Source organism: Epinephelus lanceolatus, chromosome 9 (assembly GCF_041903045.1).
Source record: "Epinephelus lanceolatus isolate andai-2023 chromosome 9, ASM4190304v1, whole genome shotgun sequence".
Classification (NCBI taxonomy): Eukaryota; Metazoa; Chordata; class Actinopteri; order Perciformes; family Serranidae; genus Epinephelus; species Epinephelus lanceolatus.
The window spans coordinates 28,291,833-28,311,282 of record NC_135742.1 but is presented as its reverse complement, the minus strand read 5'-3'; the positions used below and the strand labels follow the sequence as shown (position 1 = coordinate 28,311,282).

Sequence of the window (19,450 nt, the reverse complement as noted above, 5' to 3'; positions counted from 1 at the left end):
GGTTAGAGTCCCCCTCCGTTCATTCACTGCAAAAAATGTCCATCTCGGTAAGTCAGCGGGTCTTGTGCTCAAATCTTGAAATGTTATATATATTTTCTCCAAACACAGTAGAAAAAAACGCAAGTGCAGTTTATAGAATCCCGCTTGTGTCTAATCGCAGCCCGAGTCCTTTGTAGAATATTTAGGAGTCAATATCATGAAATAAAGCAGAGTATACAGGGAGATTCTTTTGGAAATTAACAATCGATGTCAGTGGTAGGTCGATTGGCATTGGAAACAAGTGGAAGCATCTCGCTCCGGTGGAAGATCCAGTCTGCTGTTCTGGTAAATCCAAGATTTCCAGACTCAACACTGAACTGACTGATGTCTGGGACTGGATATTTTTTGCAGTGTTGCAATCTACGGCTGGAGGGGCTGGGGGGCTCTGACAGGCACAATTTACATTGAGCTCGCCCCGCGCTGCTATTTACTTTGAAACCTGATTAGTATGGGCCGTCTATTGTCACCAAAAAGAGGAAGAAACCCTGAATAGAATAGCAGAAAAAGCGGGGTAAAGGCAAGGGGGGACAAAGCTTTTACGCACGACAAATAAACCAAAAACTGTGCGCAGCGGCGAAAGGGGGACTGGCTCAGAAATTCCCCAAAGTTTCAAAATGGTTTGTCTTGGACTCGTATCTTTATTATAAAATTAACGGATGTCATTATTGGTTTGAGGCGGATTTATATTTCCACACGTTGTTTTGTCTTTGGCATGCGCATTGCGGTACATCCTCGTCTGTAATCGGCACAGTCTCGCTGATTAAAACTTACAATTTAGTTAAAACGATCTTATAAAGGGAGGAAAATGTCAATGGGGAGAATGATGCATAAAAGACAGTGTGTTATACAAACGTGATGCCGTGCCAGCGGCCGAAAATCTCTAAAATTAGACGGAGCAATAAGCAATATTCAATAATTACCGAGGTCCTATAGTCTCCACAATCACTGAGCTGGTGTCACATTATGTCTTAATAATGACAGTAATTCAAAATCATGTGAAGTTGCTGGGAATTTGCATGGGGATTCCGGCTTTTTTGTATCAGGGTTTTTGCAGGCTTACTACCTCTCCAACTCAAAAATGTCTGGATCGCGCTGCCATCTAGCGTACATTGTACAATTACAACCTCATATTAATGCATGCACAAGTCATCAAACATGAATTTTTTAAACTTAAAAGTTGGTTTTAAAAATAAAATGAAGCCCAATTTTGCGTGCCGGTTCCTCTCGTCTTTTTTGACTTTCTCAAAAGTGTGATCTTTTTATTATAAGGATGTAAAACGGAGAAAAAAACTTTGAAAGAATAATAATAAATACAGATTATATTACAAAAATATTATAATAGTCCCAAAAGTGCACTAGTGCTTTGATAACATGTGGTTAAGATGGGACATAAAGTCAAAAAGATGTGCGTAAATTATCTCCAAAAACATGATAATACACCATGTTGCAAAAGAATAACCATTTATAAAACATCAAATTCTTACTTAATACAAATAAACTAAGTTACTGTGCACAGGTCTTTAACCACACAAAGATATTAGCAGATATAACGGAGCGTAAATATGCAAGTGCCTCCTTTGGAAACGCATAGGAGGGATGGGTTGTTTTTTAAGTATTCAACAAGAGAGCTCTCTCTCCCGTCCCTGTCTCGGACACTCCACTGAAACTCCCCGGCCATATCTCCAGCTCTTTGAAAAGGTGAAACCAATAAGATTAAATCGGACAAAGAATTTTTTTCTGTAAGTGTATCATTAAGATTTAACTCCACAGATTGGAAAGGGGGCTCCGCAGGAGAAGAGGAGAGGAGAGTGAGAGGGACAGCGAATGGGAGCAGGGTAGGGGCTCTAATAGAAAGCTGGGAAACGGCGAGAGAAAAAGGAGAAAGTGGACAGCAGGACATTAAAAGAAGAAGCACCAGCGACGGCGGTTAGCAGTGGAGGAGCAGCGTTCTACCTGGATAAAACCAGCCACCGATAAAGGCAAGTACAATATTTATTTCGCACTTCTCCTACGTTACGCACGCATGGCTCTGCAAGGAAGGCGAAATTCTCTGTGTCAAGCCACATGACCGTTAACTTCAGACCATGCAGCCGACCCGCGGTGTCAGAGTCACAACTTTTTAACTAGTGGACAGTCGCGTCTTTTCTGCACTTTACCGCCGATTATGAGACTCGTTCCCCCGCTTTGCAGCCGTCCTCACCGATTTGTACATCGGATGGTAGTTATTACAGGCTGGTTGTGGCACCGCTGGACATGGGAGCGTTTTTTTTTTTTGCTGCACGTCGCGTGCACCTCACCTGCAAGGCTATTTGTTGTTTGAACACATAATGAAAAGATCGATAGCAGGCTGTTTGTCTCAGCGATAGTGTCACCGGATTAAAAGGCTGATCAAGGAGACCAGCCGGTGCCCATCTTTTACGCTGTTTCCCAAGTCCCAGTTCAGTCCCAATACAGTCAGATGCAAATATTATAGATTGGCGCAAAAAAAATAATCTCCGGAACGTTTAAGAACTTAGCATGTGTGAGAAAAGACTGCAGCGAAGACACGTAAGATGACACACAGTGTGATCTATCAAAGCAGCATTATTGATGTAAAGGGACTGTAATGAAAAGTGATATAAAATAAATGATGTAGCAATGTAGGGCAGGTTCACTTATTCCAGGACAAACTGCACGTCAATCAAGCTTTGTAAAAATAGCCTTACATAATAACATTTAACTTCAGTGTCTCATGGGTGCAGGAAGTTCATGCTCACTAATCATTTCACGTGAGCCAAGTTACATTTATTTTTCATCTCCAAATCTCTGAGTGTCCCAGCTTTTCTTATTTGGGCAGCAAAATACGCACGTCTTTGTAATCTGTTAAATTATTGAAACATGTAAAGAATTACATAATCAGATTATTATTAAACATGTCTTTCAGGTAATGGATGCTGTTGCGCATTAGCAGCCGTCTTACTGTAATCTAGTGCCTTGCTTTGCAACAGATAATTAGTGATGTTGGGATATTTAAATTCAATCTGACTTTTTTCAATTTGAATCAAAATTGAATAATTATGATCCACATACTATCTATTTCTTTTTCATTTCTCCCCTGTATGATAGTTTTGTCAAACGACCTTACTGGTTAAAATTTATAGTTCTGCCAAATCTGATCAATAACTGATGCCCCTTTTTACACAGATACAGTAAGACGTTGTAAAGCTCACAAAATGGAGCTTGAGTGCAGCTGAAACCAACAAGCAGCACTATCAGTTGGGAAAACACTGAGGTCACAAGTGCAAGGCCCTCCAATAAAACAACACATGACGATGACAACGCGTTTTAGAGCATTTAAAAGGATGCAAAACGACGCAGATATTTAGAAATGATCGAGGGGGTGTTTACTATCGACTGTGTGTACGCACAGCAGAGTTACAACCACAGCATATAGCCCCAAAAAGACATTGTATGAGCTAAGAGGTTCACTCGCTTTTCCAGGGGGCCTCTGCTCCAAACGCCTCCTGTGTGCACACCAGTGTTCTGTTTCTGGACGCCGGGTCAGAGGGCCACATCCATCTGATGCTGATCCCTGCGACTGTAACGTCTGCACACAACATTAAAAGCGATTAAACAAGCAAAACGAATAAAGTGATGGACACCTCGAGCATCGTCTCACGTCTCCATGTTGGGTCCTGCCTTGTTCGTTTGAATAATAGACACTGATTAATGGTCAAATTGAGCACATGTGGTTATAAGATGCAGCTCCAAACCTCCAAATAAACTTTTCACTTGTTGGACTCTGCTTCTGTGTAATAAGGGGGAACTTGGAAGTTTTTGTCATTAATAATGAAGTGACTTAAGATTTAGTGAGTAAACACTCAGGCGCTGCTGAGAATGGCATTACACGGTTTCACTTGTTATTTAGAAGAGGTGGCAATTTATAGAATATTTTTGTTTTGTTTGCATATGAGCTCTCTAACATTAGGGCAATCTGTTTTACATGCATTAAAACAAAACAAGATGCACACTATTTTACAGCATAGATGTCACATGTACAATACATCAAGACAATGCATGTTTTAATCTATTGTCCATCTTTTAACGATATGTTTTGAGTGCAATTTGCTTTTGCAAATGGGCTTCCGGGTTATTTGTTTTCTTTATGGCAGCTGTAACACTGCAGTGACATATTGATTTATGCTGGGCGAATTTATTTATTTTTATTTTTTAAAAATTAACGCTAAAATCGTCAAATAGAAAATGTGATAAGACCATTGACCTGTTTGACACAGCAGTGATTTTGACGTGTGACTACCTAGTTGCTTCAGTGAAGTTAGTATAACTTTTGTCAACACCTCTATAGCTGTGCGTACAAAATGGCACTTGGGAAATAAAAGGAGGAAAAGGCAGATTTTCACCGTGCGTAAAATGCTGAACAAACACTAACACTGTCACATTTTTAAAAGTCCTAATTTACAAAAAAATTAATTTATTCTCATGTTTGAATTGGAGGTTTTGTTGCTTTGAGTGGTTGTGTGTTGAAAAGGGAGGAGGGGGGTGAGGGTGTGTGTGTGTGTGTGTGTGCGTGGGTGGGAGAGGGGGGTGCTCCTTTTTGTCCAAATCTGATCCCCAAATTATTCTGGGGGCTCAGATTGGTGTGAAAGGGACGAGAAGGTCACTTGAAATCGCCTTTTATCCGCTGGCTTTTTTTCTATGGATCAGCAACTTTCAATAGACATAATCTAATCGCTCTTAATGGAAAGGCCATTCGTGAGAAATAGTGGAAATATCGTTGAGCCTATGGGCTACACAGCCATTTAAGAGCGACGCGTTTAAGCAGGCAACAAGCTTCCACAAAATAGCATGGCTATTAATTATTACTGCAAACTGAAAAAGTGTCTCTGAAAAAGAGGGGAAGTTTACACACCAGTCAGATGCAAACAATAATGTGTGTATTCAGAGTGGATATAACTTCATTTGTGTTATAATCACCCTGTTAATTTCTGTTATATCATCATAATAGTGTTTTTTTAAAGTTATCTTTTTGCCCTAAAATGACTTCTGTTGGACTGTAAAATTGCATTACCCCACAATGTGACTCATCCTAGTTTGTATGTAGATATTATTGTTTATTTCCTCATTATTTTTAATATGGCCTCGCGTCTCCAGAGATTTGAGATCCTTCACTTTTAGACGTGATGAATGAAAGTCTCCCTTTCCAGGGTGTTTTTGCATCCCAGACTATAATTGAGGACAATAACTGCAATGACTTTCCCAATTAGGCTTGAGGTTGGAGTTAAGTTAGAGGGACTGTCAGTTTAAGCTATGGGCAATGGCTTTATTGCTCACTAACCATCATTTCTTTAGAGCCCATGTGCTAATTACTTTGGATGGTCCCAGAGACGGAGATTATAAATCCATTAGCACCCAAACCCTCGTGGTTCCACAGTGCAAACACTGTAATTTTGTAGTACACCAAAAAACCAGACTTTAAGTACCAGAAGCTAGATGAAGGGAAACAGATTTTCAGCAGCGTGTGTACTTCTGAGGGATCCACTGTGAAGGGAAGCCCAGCGTATATCAATCAGCAGCTAAGCCGAAACACACAGAGTAAACTAAGCAGAACAGAAAATTAACTGACAGGGGAAAACATCTTATCAGTGGCCGGTGGTTTATATCACTGTGTCACCTTAACGCAGCATTGTAATCACAAATGGTCAACACAACACAATTTTAATACTGTGCTTTCTGTTTTTTTTTTCGCAAATTTGTGGAAAATCATTTATTCCTATTCCCCAAAGTGCGTGTGTGAAATATCCAGGGAGCGGCGCAGCCTGCAGGAATCAAGTGAATTAAAAATAAGACATAATACCTGTTTGACTGCGTTTAAAAGGAGGCAACACGAAAACCGGGACCCAAACGGGGGTGCATGAAGGCATCTCACCCCTTAAAGTAATTTATTTCAGGAAAACCGGAGGGCAAAGGTGGAATTCTTGAGAAATTCAACAAGGATAAGGGAGCTTTAGGAATTCTGCACGCAGATTACCTTTCATCCCATCCTCACATTATCCGACAACACACAGTAGAAATATAGCTCAGCGACAAAAGAGCGAGATTACCCTCCGACACAGAGGAGTGCAAAACAATTTTTAAGAAGTATTGCGATTATTAGGGGAGCGAACAAGGCAGAGGAGGAGAGAGGAAGAGGAGGCGGGGGGGTCAACGCAGCAGAGGAGTGACTCCCTGTGCGCTTTCAAGGGGGGAGACAAAAAAAAAAAAAAGATGACATAGTGTCCTGTCACTGTAGTAGTGGATAGTGGACTCATTTAAAAAGAGTTTACCCACCTTTTTATGCTGGCATAAATATTTATGGTGAGTAAATTCACATCAAACACAATACTAAACTGAGCAAAGCTGAGCAAGGACAACAAATTAGCTGTGTTTCTCTTTTGGTGGCAGATTGTTGTTTACACTGATGGTTATGATGCCTGGTTATGGATGCTGACACTGGGTCAGAGTTTGCCCCCCCCCCCCCCTTTTTGGTTTAACTTGTTTGGTTGTTTAACTTGTTGGTTTGTAACCAAATGAGTGGCATCACATCAGCGCTACATTATTTTTTTTCTCCATCACACACCCTCCAAAAACCAACACACAGCAGGGGCTTAATTAGAAATGTAGTGTAGCTGAACCATCAGCATGCTGGAGCTGAGAATGACTGAGCACACTGATGCAGTCTAGTTTACATCAGCACAGTGAAAACAGAAAATAATTTCCCCACAAACTCTCAGAGGCAGTTTGAGCGAAACACGTATTTATTTATTTACATTTGGCAACCAAAAATGTCATGTGCCATACATGAATATAGGGACACGAAGCTGCAATCAAAGTCTTACTTTCATTTAAACTCTCCTAAACAAGTGGAATATTATAATGGTAAAACACATCACAGATTAGTGTTGTAATACATCCCACATTTATTATTAAAAAACAATAATAAAAACATTTAAAACCAAAAAATATCCCCCACTTTCTCACACAAACCCACACACATGGACAAAAACTCTCTTGACATTTTGTGTATTTTCATCTGAAAGGTGTGTGTCTGGTGTTTGCATGTGTGGGCACATGTGTGTAAAAAGACAGTGAAGCGAAGGTGTGAAGGTGGCCTGTGTTTAGTGTCCAGACCTGGCAGATTGTGACCTTATCAATGTGAAACTCTTAAGATAAATTATTCATAGCACCTGTTTGATGTCTCCGGCCAAAGAATGACAAAGGTGTAAGATTTAAGATCCATCTGAAAAGCCAGGAATATCAGCCGCTGTGCTACCTGTCTGCTTTTTAAGAGCAGAAAAAGGAGATGGGCTGAATTTTAAAGCACAAAAATGGACAATTTGTTTCCTAACAGGGGGTACAGAGGAGAGCAGCCGTAGATACAGTGCTGTACGTGTGTGCTAGTCTCTGCACATATATTAAAAAAAATCTCAATCTATTATTTCAGCCTGCAAGGTGTGGCTTCTGTCAGCCATTGTCTTAATGTCATGTGACTCACAGGTGTCCAGTGATGGCAACCGGCACTGTCACTGCCTGCTTTACACCCTCCCTTTAATCTGAAACTTGAAGCATAGAGTTTGAGTGATTCAGTGGAGCTAACCTTGCCCTTTTGTAACGGAGTTTGTGTTGTGTCTCCTCGCAGGCAGAAAGCGACATGGCAGCCAGGCATTCGGAAACACAGCGGGACGTGTCGGTGTGGTGCAAGGACTGACACGGGGATGAGATGTAATTTATGGAGAGTGCTGTTTGATTATAGGACAGTGACGGTACTGCTTAGCAAGAGCGTCGGGCTCACTTAACGTGACAGCCCTGCACTGACAGGCCTTATTGTACTTGATCATATATGTGGTGAATATAACATTAAGTGTAAATGAATAGTCACTCTCAGGGTAGATTCCTCTGAATTTTATTGCTCAGTTCAGATTTTGTTTCTTTTAATTCAGTGAATTACTGGAGTGTGTGTTTATCAAGTGCTATCCCAAGCTTTTTCAACTCCGAAATGAATCCAAGCATCCTGGAACTCAAATTCTTTCTCAGTGATTTGTTTTGGAAAAAGACCATAGTGTGTTTTTTGGGAAACTGGCAGCTGATCTTTTCATAGCTAGAGGTCAACATAACACTCAGTATTAATAAAACAAATAAGACTAGGATGGATATTAATGATGATATATACAGATGTACTGCACATGAGCTTGAGTTATGTGTGAGAAGGAACGCGAAGGAGAGACACTCTCACACGTTTGTGTGTTTACTTGACTCTGTGTGTGTGTGTGTGTGTGTGTGTGTGTGATAGCCGAGTCAGTTTCCCCTCAGATGTTCCCTTGACCTTTGACCCCACCGTTGGGGTCAAGCCCTGACAAATGAGATGGTCGAGTTCTGGCCAGAACTGCAAACATTCCACAACAATCTTCTGTCCTCCTCCTCCCCTCTCCTCATATCCGTCATTCCTCACCCCTTCACTCCTCTCAGTATGTCTCCTCCACGACTTAGAGAGAGAGTCAGAGAAAGTTCTCATTACACACAAGCATGTTTTATTGAATTTGCTGTGGGAATCTTATAAAGCACACACCCTTCAAATTAAGAATTACAACATCGGTTTAATTTAATATCCCCGACATCTGCCTTGTTTACAGTAGGAGAGAAAACAAAAAGAGTATGATCTTAGAGGAGAAGCTGTGTTAAAAGATTTGGATATTACAAGCGTGCACTTTGAAAGCACACTGTGTGTGTTTGGAAAGCTTGTCAGTGATGTCAAGGATGAGAAATGTTGCAGTGTGGTTTTTTACACACGCTGCTGGCTCTAGCATTTCCGGCAACATTTCTCACTCTGCCTCCCTCACACCATCCGCTCTGCTGCAATATCCCCACATTTTTCCATCCTTTCACTTCTTCCCCTTCCCACCCTCCCTCCCCGTTCGCTTTCTCTCCACTCTGACCACTCTTGCTCCCTTTACCCTTCCTCTCGGCTGCACCACCCTGCCCAATCTCAGCCGCTCCCTCCCTCCTCTCTCCTCCCAGCACATTCACTCACCCACCCCCCTCCTCCTTTTTTCCTCCACCCACTATTTTCTCTGATTTTCTAACATGCCGTTCCACAGAATGCTACCACCTGTGTCTTTAGGGGGAAAAAAGGGGGGCTATTGGTATTCCTCTTTGGGAAGCTGGTTAAGGTAAGTGGCACCCTCTATTACAATGACACGGCAAATAATGGTTCTGCCTGTTGTGTTTCTGTATTAACTTTCTTTTTTTCCATGGAGTGACCCCGGCTTCCTAAGCATCACCACCCTCCATCAGAGCTCTAGCTACAAGTCACTGCTGTAAAAACACACACACACAGTCACCATCGATGAACGTCAGCAGAGCAGCCACAGTGCCACAAAGGAGCCTGGAGACCAACAAAGCCGGCTGATACAGTAACGCTGAGTGGATCATGCTCTTGAACTTGCTTTCATAATGATGTAATATTACTAAAAGGCAATGCAACACAGCAAAGATCTTAATAAAAACACATCAATCTCGATATGTGTGCGTATGTGGGGTTTTTTTTTCTCTCTCTCTCTTCACTCCCGGTTGAATTGTGATATCATTTGATGTCGGCTGTTATGTGATTCATCGGAGGGTACAGCTGCTTCACATGGATCTTGGCCTGGACAGGACTGTTTCCTCACAGGGCAGCTGATCACATGACTCAATCACACGGATAGATCTGAGCCCTAATTGGCCGTGCACTAGCGCATCACCATGGCTAATCTGGGTGCATGTATACCGCTCTCTGCTTTGAATAGTAAGATGGCGGGTTGTTTTGCCTTCCAAGGCAAGGGGGCAGTGAGTTCCGTGTATAACTGTGGGTGGGGACTCGTAGACCAAGGGCTGTTGCTATGATGATATACAACGCAAAATAATATGTCATCACTAGGACAATGCAAACACACCTGCAGTTAAACTGAAACAACACAATGCCATATAGGGAACTTGTGCAGCTGAAGTGGTAAGAAAAGAGTAGTTATAATATATGTATAATAACATAGGGCACTTCCTGATCCCTCATGGCCCCTGTTTGTTCCTCCATTTGTTCACACCCAAGTTATGTCCACGCATTAATGACCAGTTGGCCGCCTGTATGTCCACTGTAAATAAATAATAAAGCTCTCCTTACTCTCATCACCATCAGCCATCAGCCTGGTTGAGGTTAAAGCAGGCAGCAAGCGACAGGCAGCAGGGAAAATATGTGTAGGCGTATGTGTGTAATCATGGCCATGTCCATGGTGCAGTTCAGCTGATTGTGTTTACGTCCCTTTCCTCCTCCTCCTGCTCTGTATGTCCACAGGCAGCTCAAGGATGTAAAGGAAGGGCTCAGAGCCACTTGAATCCCTGCCACCACCCACCGTTGCCCTAGTGTTACCAGAGCGTGGATGTCTGCCCCTGTCCCCCAGAGCCTCAGTTTCGCTCTCCCCCACCCTTCCCCAACCAACACTCACCCACCAACCAAGCCCCCCCCACCACCACCCCCAAACCCCAATCCCTCCACCTCCCTGCCTCGCTCCCTGATTCAGTGTGTAAAAGCGCCCCCTGAATGATGGATTACTGTGTCACCGCAGCCTGCGAAGGATTAATTTGTTTCATTGATTTCTCTTTAGGCAGAATGCCAGCGTCTGCCGCTTCCCACCTTTTCCCCAAGACTCGCAGCTGTAATAGACGGTAATGGCCTAAGACAAATCAACCCGTTTCTTGTAAAAATAGCACCAAATAACCCTCCCCACCCTCCAGCCTGCACTCTACTCACGAGCACATCGGGGAGCGGCAGTGGTGGGGTATCGGGGAGTGTTCGATTCATCCTCATCCTCCATCTCTATCACTCTATCTGGCTATCCTTCCATACCACCGTCCCTCCTTATCCTGTGCTGAGACAGAGGAGACCATCCAGTCACTCTAACAAAGCCATAAGTCTGCCGTACTTACAGCTCCCTCTCAGGCCTCACAATGGATGGGTAATGACAGCGCTGTCTGGAGGGGGCTGTGGGAGTTGGGCCATTCTCTCCAGTAATGGAAGCAGTTACTGCCATTCCCTATACACCTGCAGGAACAGCTAACTGTTAACCACTGTGATCTATGGCAAGGCCTTACCACACTACTCTAAGGTTGAAGGGTTGTACTGACATCGCTGAATTAGGACACGTCTGCACAACACATCTTTTTTTTCTGTCTTTGCTCTGGTGCATGAAGTTATTCTACTGTACCATGAGAGCTATAGAGAAGCATTGGAGTTATTTATAAACAAATCTGTGCCAATGAATCAGTGTTGGTACAGCTCTCAGCACTGCAGACTGACAATCCAGCATTCCTGACATTCACTGATTTAACGCTGACATAAGATGCTGCCACATCTTTACTACCCTGTCACTGCTTTGAACGATGGGAAACCCAAACTGCCTGTAACATTAAGCACACCACTACAGGCTGACTGTCCTCGAACGCTTTCCAATCCCACAGAGATTTATGAGCAGAACCAGATCCATTAATCCATTGTTGATTTGCTGTGGCTGCCCTGCAGGGTTTTTGGGATCAGATATCATACAGTGCTGAAACTCACCCCGTTGCGCAGCAGGGTAGATTGTAACACCCTGACCGGTGCTAAAAACGCTGCATCGAGCATTAGGAAATTAAACGCAAGTTGGTGTTTTTCAATTTGTGTCATTAAATTCTTGGCGCACTTGAAATTCCTGCATGGCTACCACCAGTCTTACTCATGCACAACCTGACAGATATATCAACTTTTGACAGAAAACACTGTCACTTACATTAAAAATGACGACATAAACCAGAATGACAATCCATAGAGGGCTCGGTACGAGTGAGTTAGAGCTGGTACACAATGTGATAATGACCCAGGCTGCAGGGAAATCTCATCAGCTCCCTGCAATCAATTTAAAAGTGTTGACAAAGCCACGGGCTGAGGTGTGTGCTTGGGGACAGAGCACTGGTCACCTGGTGTTCTGCTAGATCCCCCTGCTAAGCTGGCCTCTCCTGGGTAAACCTCCACAAAGCCCCCTCATGTCTGACACCACCAGGTCCTTCAAATACTGCTCTCAGACAGAGGATTAGGTAATCTCACCATGATACTGTCCTTTTCTCTATTTCTATCACTTTTTTTTTTCTTCCTCATTGTCACCTTTTCTCTACCCCAGCATTCCCATACCTTACACCCTCCCTTTCTCCCTCTCTCTCTCCTTCTCCGGCCTGTTGAAGTACTCGCTCTACTCAGGGCACATCTATCCTCAGGGGTCCTTACATTCTTAAGTGCCTCCAGAAAAGGTTAGTTGGCAGGTAATTGTCCAGCTGTGGTTGGGCTTATCTTAATTGTGGGTGCTTCAGTACAAGATACACTTCCTTTGATGAAGAGACTTACAGTATTTGGAATAAAGGGAGAAGACAGAGGGTACGAGAAAAGGATTTTTTTTGTGATTTGAAAATAAGGTTGCAATGGCAACTATTTCAGAAAATATCATGGTTTCACAGTATTACACAATAACTTATATTATTATTATCCATTACAATGATCCTTAAGGGAATGAAAACAGAAAGATTTTTTCTTAATTATAATTGAAACTTGATTTTTTTTAAATGGAAGCATGTATAAAAAATAGAAAGTAGTAAATTCTGGTTGCATTTTTTTTAAGACTGTAGAAAAGCAGATGTGCACGGTATAATTGTCAATTTTCATACCGTGGTATACGATTTCACGTCATACTGCTGCAACCCTGTTTCAATATCCATTTGTATGTGACATAATATTATTCTATTGTACATATTTTTTGGTCTTTACTGTTCATAATTCTAAAATGTCTTGTCATCACTGGAAAGGTTACATTAAAACAAATTCAATATGTAGTTTGCCTAGTGGTCCGACACATACATAAGTGCAAAAAGCTATGCTGACCTCACCATGTTAAAATCTAAATGACTTGCTCTTCAGCCACTCTAAATCTATACTTCTATTAGCCATCTGATCATATATATATATCCATGTCGATAGGAAGCTTTAGGGGGGTTAGTGTTTGCATTGCCCCAGTCAAAGGTCGTGACTGACCAATAAAATATTTCCAGAGCACCATCAATAACTCCGACATGCAGACTAATACAGTATGGGATTGTGGGTAGGGGGAGGAAGCCTGCTGTGCTTGCTCTGAGCAGAATAGATGAACAAGAGGCCAAAAGGTTACTGGACAGACTTCGGCCCCCTGCCCCTGCACCCTCTCATATGTGCATTTGATAGCGACAGAGGCAATTATAAAGGTATACTTCAGACAGGTCAAATGGGAGAGGGCAAAGTGCAGAACCTTTAAAGCACTGGCTGGAGTCAAAGGTTAGGGTGGACATAGGACATCATAGCTTGCCGCTGGGAAAGGGGTAATGGAATCAGAGCTATAAAGACACAGACTGATGAGAAGGGGAAAAACACAACTATATCGTCTCTTTGTCTATGTGATGTTTTCGTAGGGAAAAATTACACAAATTATAGCGTTAAATGCAGTTTGGCTTGATCACACTGTTTGCTGGGTGTGTTTATGTGGTGTGTGTTCAAATACTGTATGTATGACGAAACATCAGCCTTCATGGCTATTAAATATGAATAGCCCAAGGTCAGGTAAGGTCATGGCATGCATTTAGCACCAGTGACCAATGCCAAATGTAAAGGTCAAAGTGGAATTGCCAGAGTCAGAACAATACAACGCTCGCTCATCCACATTTATGCATCCCATTGGCAGTGATTTATGGAGGGAGATAAGCGTACGGATGGGAAGAAAACACTCTCTTTCTCCTATCCCGTCAGACTCGGTAAATACACTACTCACTCATATCAATCACCGTGTCACAGTGAATCGCCACTGTATGCTTCCTGCTCAGATTAAAAACTGCCTTTGTCTTGCTCTGCCTTCTCCCTCCAGCTCTGGGGAACACACTGGCAGTATTGTTGCTATTTCACAAGCTCTATATTAGCATTTCAAACAGCTGTGCTACAAAAGTAGTGAGTATGTTCAAAGTCAGCGGTATGCTATGGATAGATTCCATACTGTATCAATCATACACTATAGAAGTACGGGCCTCAATTGTTCACAAAAACACTGAGGAGAAAATGGTATGTGTTTTTTTTTCTGTTATGTGACAAAATGCTTTTTTTAATATTATGTTCCTCCACTTCTATTTATTTCTAGGCCATGTAAAGACTGTTTTTCTATTTTATTTTCTCCTTTAATGGGCTTCCATGCATTTGGTTTGAATAAGAAATAAAAAAACAACAGAAACCTCGACACCAATTCTCATCAGAATTCCAGGACATTTCAGAGAGCTCAGGTTGGAGCAGGTTTTATGCTTATAAAACACAGCACTGCTGAATAAAATCAATCTCCCCTCCGCTGTCCTCTGCAGGACAGCATTCCTGTGCTGCGGCCAGATGGGCTGTTCAGCATTTTGCAGAAGCAGCCGCTCAGGGGGGGTCTTGACTGGGCCAGCGATTAACTCTATATCCCGGCTTTTAGATTTTTTGTAGGCCTCTTGAACATGGACATGTTCCCCATGTCCCTTTGGCTCCTTAAATGTGAAAACCAGCCTGTCACTGGTGCACCACAGCCTTTGCAAACTACCCCCAAGTGGTTCAGAATCCAGCCAGAGAAAAGTCCAAAAAGAAAACATGCTTTTGAACTGCCGGCCAAAGCGGAAACATGGTCTAGTAAGCTGCTTTTTAACCTGAACCATAAAGACCAATTTTCCTTTCCTCCAATAGTAATAAATTTGCTCTTTTCCTTTATTACACATACTATGTTTTTCCATGCTAAGATCAAAGGGTGATAATGCGTGACACCACAGGTACTAGTGTATATTACCTGACACTTTCTGTCTAGTTCTCCATTAGTCTGTGTTTCAGCTCGCATGCAACGTCAATGTGACAAAAGCCTCTTTAACGCCAGAAAAGCTGCAGTAGCCAAAGTATTGAATGTTTCTCCTCAGGAAATCATATCAATTTCATTGCGTCGACTGCAGAGGTCAGCTTTGAGGATCAAATTTTTGCCATTTTAATACCAGCGATGACATTTCCCTGCACGCCAGCCATTCCAACATCTATCCTTCCCCTCCCTCCCTCCCTCCCTGTGAGAACAACAGTTCTAAAGGCCGTTTATATACAGGACAAGTTCTGTATGATCTGTCACATTCATCTCTATTTCCCATTCACCACAGGGCATGTGAACCACATCAGAATCTATTACCACCATGCAGATTTAGCTCCTGCTGACAATACAAATCATGATAAGATGGAGCAGTGACTCCATAAACACCCTTGCTTATATATATTACACCATATGAGCTGGGCTGGATAGCGGATCCCACTTGTCTTCTCTATGTGATCGTATATTTATATGGATGGACTAAAGATACGGATATCATTACATCTCTGTCTGTCTTTAACCTGTGTCTGTTACCGCCCCATTCAGGCAATAGATATAAATAGTTGTGTGTATATATGTGTGTGTGTTTATCTGCGGGAGCATCCATCACTCGGCAGTAGGAGTTCCAAATCAGCTGCTTGTGAGGAGAGATTTATGCTGTAATGCATCAAATCAACAGACCTTTACAGTAAAATATGATTTTATCAATAGGCCTGATCAATAGTGCATGCAAGACGCTGTGTAATTATTACGAAGGTCCGTATCAATAAAACTGTCACGCATGACCTCCTGCCAAAGGTTATGGAGCTGGGAGTCACAGACAGTTGAAGAAAGGTTTGCGTCGTGGTACTGAGATGTTTGATTACCTGTACATAAGGTCATATCGGTGATCCATCATAACTCATCTGGGACGAGATGAGAGCCAGGTGGGGAAAGTTTTAACAGCAGCGACAGACTACTGCATAGCAAAACATTTAAACCTACATGTATAGGATGCATTTTACCGACCAATTAATAGTACCAGGTATGTTTAAAAGCTGTCATTGCTGGGGAATTGTGTTTTCCTGCACCTCTGCAGACATTAGAGATTATAAATGATAGAGACGCGGATGACTGTCTTTACTGGAGTGAGGATCATTTGTCCTGAAGCAAGGCAATCCAAGAGTGGAAGAAAGACTGTCAAAAAGAGCTTTGTATTACACTGTAGTGGGAGCACTCTGCATTAACACACATACACACATGAAGAGTCACATACACACACATACAGTACACCAGAGAGAGAGAGCGTGAGGCAGGGACCAATGAGGCAGTTTATATCGGGATTTTGTTTCACAGCCACGGCCTCCTGGGAGAGAGGGGTCTGCCAATAACACTTAAGAGACAGAGCAGGAAAAGTAAGTGCTTTTATTACAGCTCATCACTCATGTAATTTCTGGCAGCATTTGTGATTACAGATCAAGTGATTGACTAACTACACATTCGGCGGCTGAGTTATGAACCGGGTGCCTACCATTCCAGCCCCGGCAGATTCTCTGTGTCAGCTGTAACTCATCCTCTCCCAGGGTGCTAAATCAAAGAGCACACTGCGGCCGGAAGAGTTAAATAATAACTTGAGCTTTATTGTAAATCTGTCAGAAATTAAACCTGCGCGGACGTCGTCTTGGCCCTGATGTTGTACTGCACGGGGTGAAGAGGATGGATGGAGGGGATCAATAGAGGCCCAGATGGAGATATTGATGGATGACAGGTGAGGCGGGTGTGTGTGCGTACGTGTGTTTGTGTACGGGTGTGTGCAAGAGGTGGGATTGAATCACCCTGGGGTTAGGTAGAGAGCACGGCTCAGGGTGTTTAATCGACAGGTCTCACCTTGAATCGATTGGCAGGAGTCTCGCAGGGCAAAGACGTGATACACACAACCAACACTTACTCACACACACCAAAACAAACTATAGGGAGTGCGGGAGACAATGGGGTGGAATGAGGGCGGATGTCTCAATGCCATCAGTATTGCATGCCTGTATGTAGTCAATGTTGTGTTCGGTGCTCACAAAAGCAAATCTGAGACTCAATTTAAAAGTACATTTATTGTTTGACCCTCCTGGAGCAGCAAGTCAATACCCTTTTAAATACCTTTGCTTAGGTTCACAAACTCAACATTAGCATCCTTTTTTACCTTTAAAAACTTGGGTCAAGGTAATAAATAGCTTTGCTGTCCATATGTATTCCTTGTATAAGTGAAATGACTGGTGAAAGAAAACAGAAGTAATAGCAACTGTGATTCGTAACATCAGTGCTCAAAATGATTACGGCATTACTAGTGGTATTCATTTGGATACATTGGCTACTGAGTGATGTGTCTACCCCAACGCTGCCAACATGTTGCCAAGTTATTGACAAAAGGTCCCTTATGTTAAATGTACTGTGGATAATGAAAAAAACATTGCATGCGCCACTTATAATGAAACCCTGATCAGAGGAATTACCATGTGGTTGTGGTCTGCACTGTGGCAGAGAACCAGTTTGCATACACTGCAAAGCTAACGAAGGACCTCTGTTTAAGAAACATAACAAATAACACAAAAAAGAGCAAAGCAGAATCAAAGGAAGCTATGTTTCCTGTAACAATGCTGCTTTACTTTAAGAAACCTCATCATATAGTTTTATCTCTGCAATAACTCCTCACACTCAAAAGAGGCATAGTAGCATGCACATGTGATTCATACTGCAGAGACGCCATGAAAACACTCCACCGTGAAATGTCTTACAAGAGGCCAAGATCTGAGAGGGCACTTTGTCCTTAATAAACAACATACTGTAAGTACTAAAACGAATGCAGCTTGGTAGTATGTAGTAATGCGTAGGGTAAAAAAGAAAAGAAGAAGCAAATACTCAACCCTCTGAAGTTATGTTAAAATGTGCTGATTCAAGGCCTCCGCAGCTCCTACATGCAGCTTTCACTGGAAGACCAAAGTCTAATGCTTTCAGATGAGGTCAAGGTTCATGAGTATCGTTGACTGAGATGGTTTGTAAGAGGAGTATATTTGCCAAATCACAGTGTGGGGTAAAGTGGAGCCCATTAATGCTGATCTGGAGTCTGCTTTGGAGGGCTCTTACAGAGCAAAAGAGACATTTTGTCAGTCACCTTGGAGCCACAAGTATTTAGCTTTGTATGCGGCCTAAAGTATTATTAAGTAGATAATAGAGTGCACATTCTCTCTGTATGGCCTGTCATTTCTGGAGGCTGTTGGGTAAAAACGCTTTTGATGCTGATGACTTTATGGATAAGCTGTCTATTATCTGGGTGGCTACACAATGAACGTATTTTGATTCCAAATAGTTCACACAACCTGAAATAAAATGATGAATACACATTTTAAACACTGTACATAAATTCTGCTGGCAGACAGACCTGGATCTTTGGTTCTTATAGATTCTTCCGAGAAGTGCTAAAGGAAGAAACCACTCTTCTGTGTGTAGGACAGTACCTGAATAGTTCAGAAGAGGAAGGAGTTGAAGAAAGAGAGGTTTCAACTTGTGGTCCTGGGTGGAAGAAAGGGAAGGACATCTGAGCATGCTGTCCAGGGCTCAGATGGGGTGAAGAATTGCAAATCGGAGACCTGAGGCCAGAGTGCGGTCTAATTCTTGAACGGTGACAAGAGGCTACACTCTGATCCGCGGGACTTGGAGTTCTCTGAGGAGGTCTGGGTTTGGGTTTGAGCCTGGGACTCTGCAAAATGCTGCTGTAACTTCCAGACTTTTGGACCAGTTTGGTCAGATGTGCGGATCTCTCCTAACGAGACAAAGACATTTGAGAAAAGAAAAGATGTAAAAACAGCCTACTTTGTCCTGAGAATTTGACTTCAAAGTTGCTGGGGAAATTACCCGAGGCTATACTGTTAAAGCAAACTTCCAGACTCAAAAGGGAAAGTCCTATCTTGATGAATAAATAAATAAATTAAAGACCTCATCTTCATGATTACACAATATATCAATGTTCTCTAAGAAGACGATTCCTTTTTCTTCCCTCGATCCGTCTCAAGGGAATATAAAGGCTTTTTAACTTCATTGTTAAGTGCTTACTGTTTGTAAATTACTGTTCTTGCAGCAGTCCATTACTAAAGTCACACCTCAAGCCTGCCAACCAGTTAATGTATACTTGCATCTTTAATCTCAGCCAAAGTGATTCAATACTGCCTCTCGGAGTACAAAACCACTTAGCTCTCTCAGGCATGTTGTGGAACGGACATTCATAGTAAGTATAACAAATAAGGGGTTGAGGGCCAGCAGCCCAGTGACGTCACCGGGTCATCTGGATGTTTCCATTCACTCTCTGCTGTCTAAACAAAGCAACAGCGATCTTTGGATTGTACTAAGTGAAACAAAGTGGTGAAAGAAAAAAAAAAAATACTTGCAAACCCAGATGATGGTTTCCCTTA

General features: G+C 42.4%; 1 protein-coding gene and 1 long non-coding RNA gene across 2 annotated transcripts in view; one reads left to right on the top strand and one right to left on the bottom strand.

Moving 5' to 3' along the window:
• Positions 1 to 117: 117 nt before the first annotated feature.
• LOC144464285 (uncharacterized) lies at positions 118 to 9,592 on the top strand. Its single transcript, XR_013492035.1, has 2 exons — positions 118 to 2,022; positions 7,719 to 9,592. It is a non-coding gene; the product is annotated as an uncharacterized LOC144464285 (long non-coding RNA).
• Positions 9,593 to 16,667: 7,075 nt separating this feature from the next.
• The window catches only part of LOC117252301 (uncharacterized), a 322,225-nt gene continuing 319,442 nt past the window's right edge, over positions 16,668 to 19,450 (bottom strand). Inside the window, exon 15 of the mRNA XM_078171073.1 lies at positions 16,668 to 18,804. Within this exon, the coding sequence (XP_078027199.1) occupies positions 18,439 to 18,804 (366 nt within the window). The 3' untranslated portion in view covers positions 16,668 to 18,438. The remainder of the gene's footprint in view (positions 18,805 to 19,450) is intronic.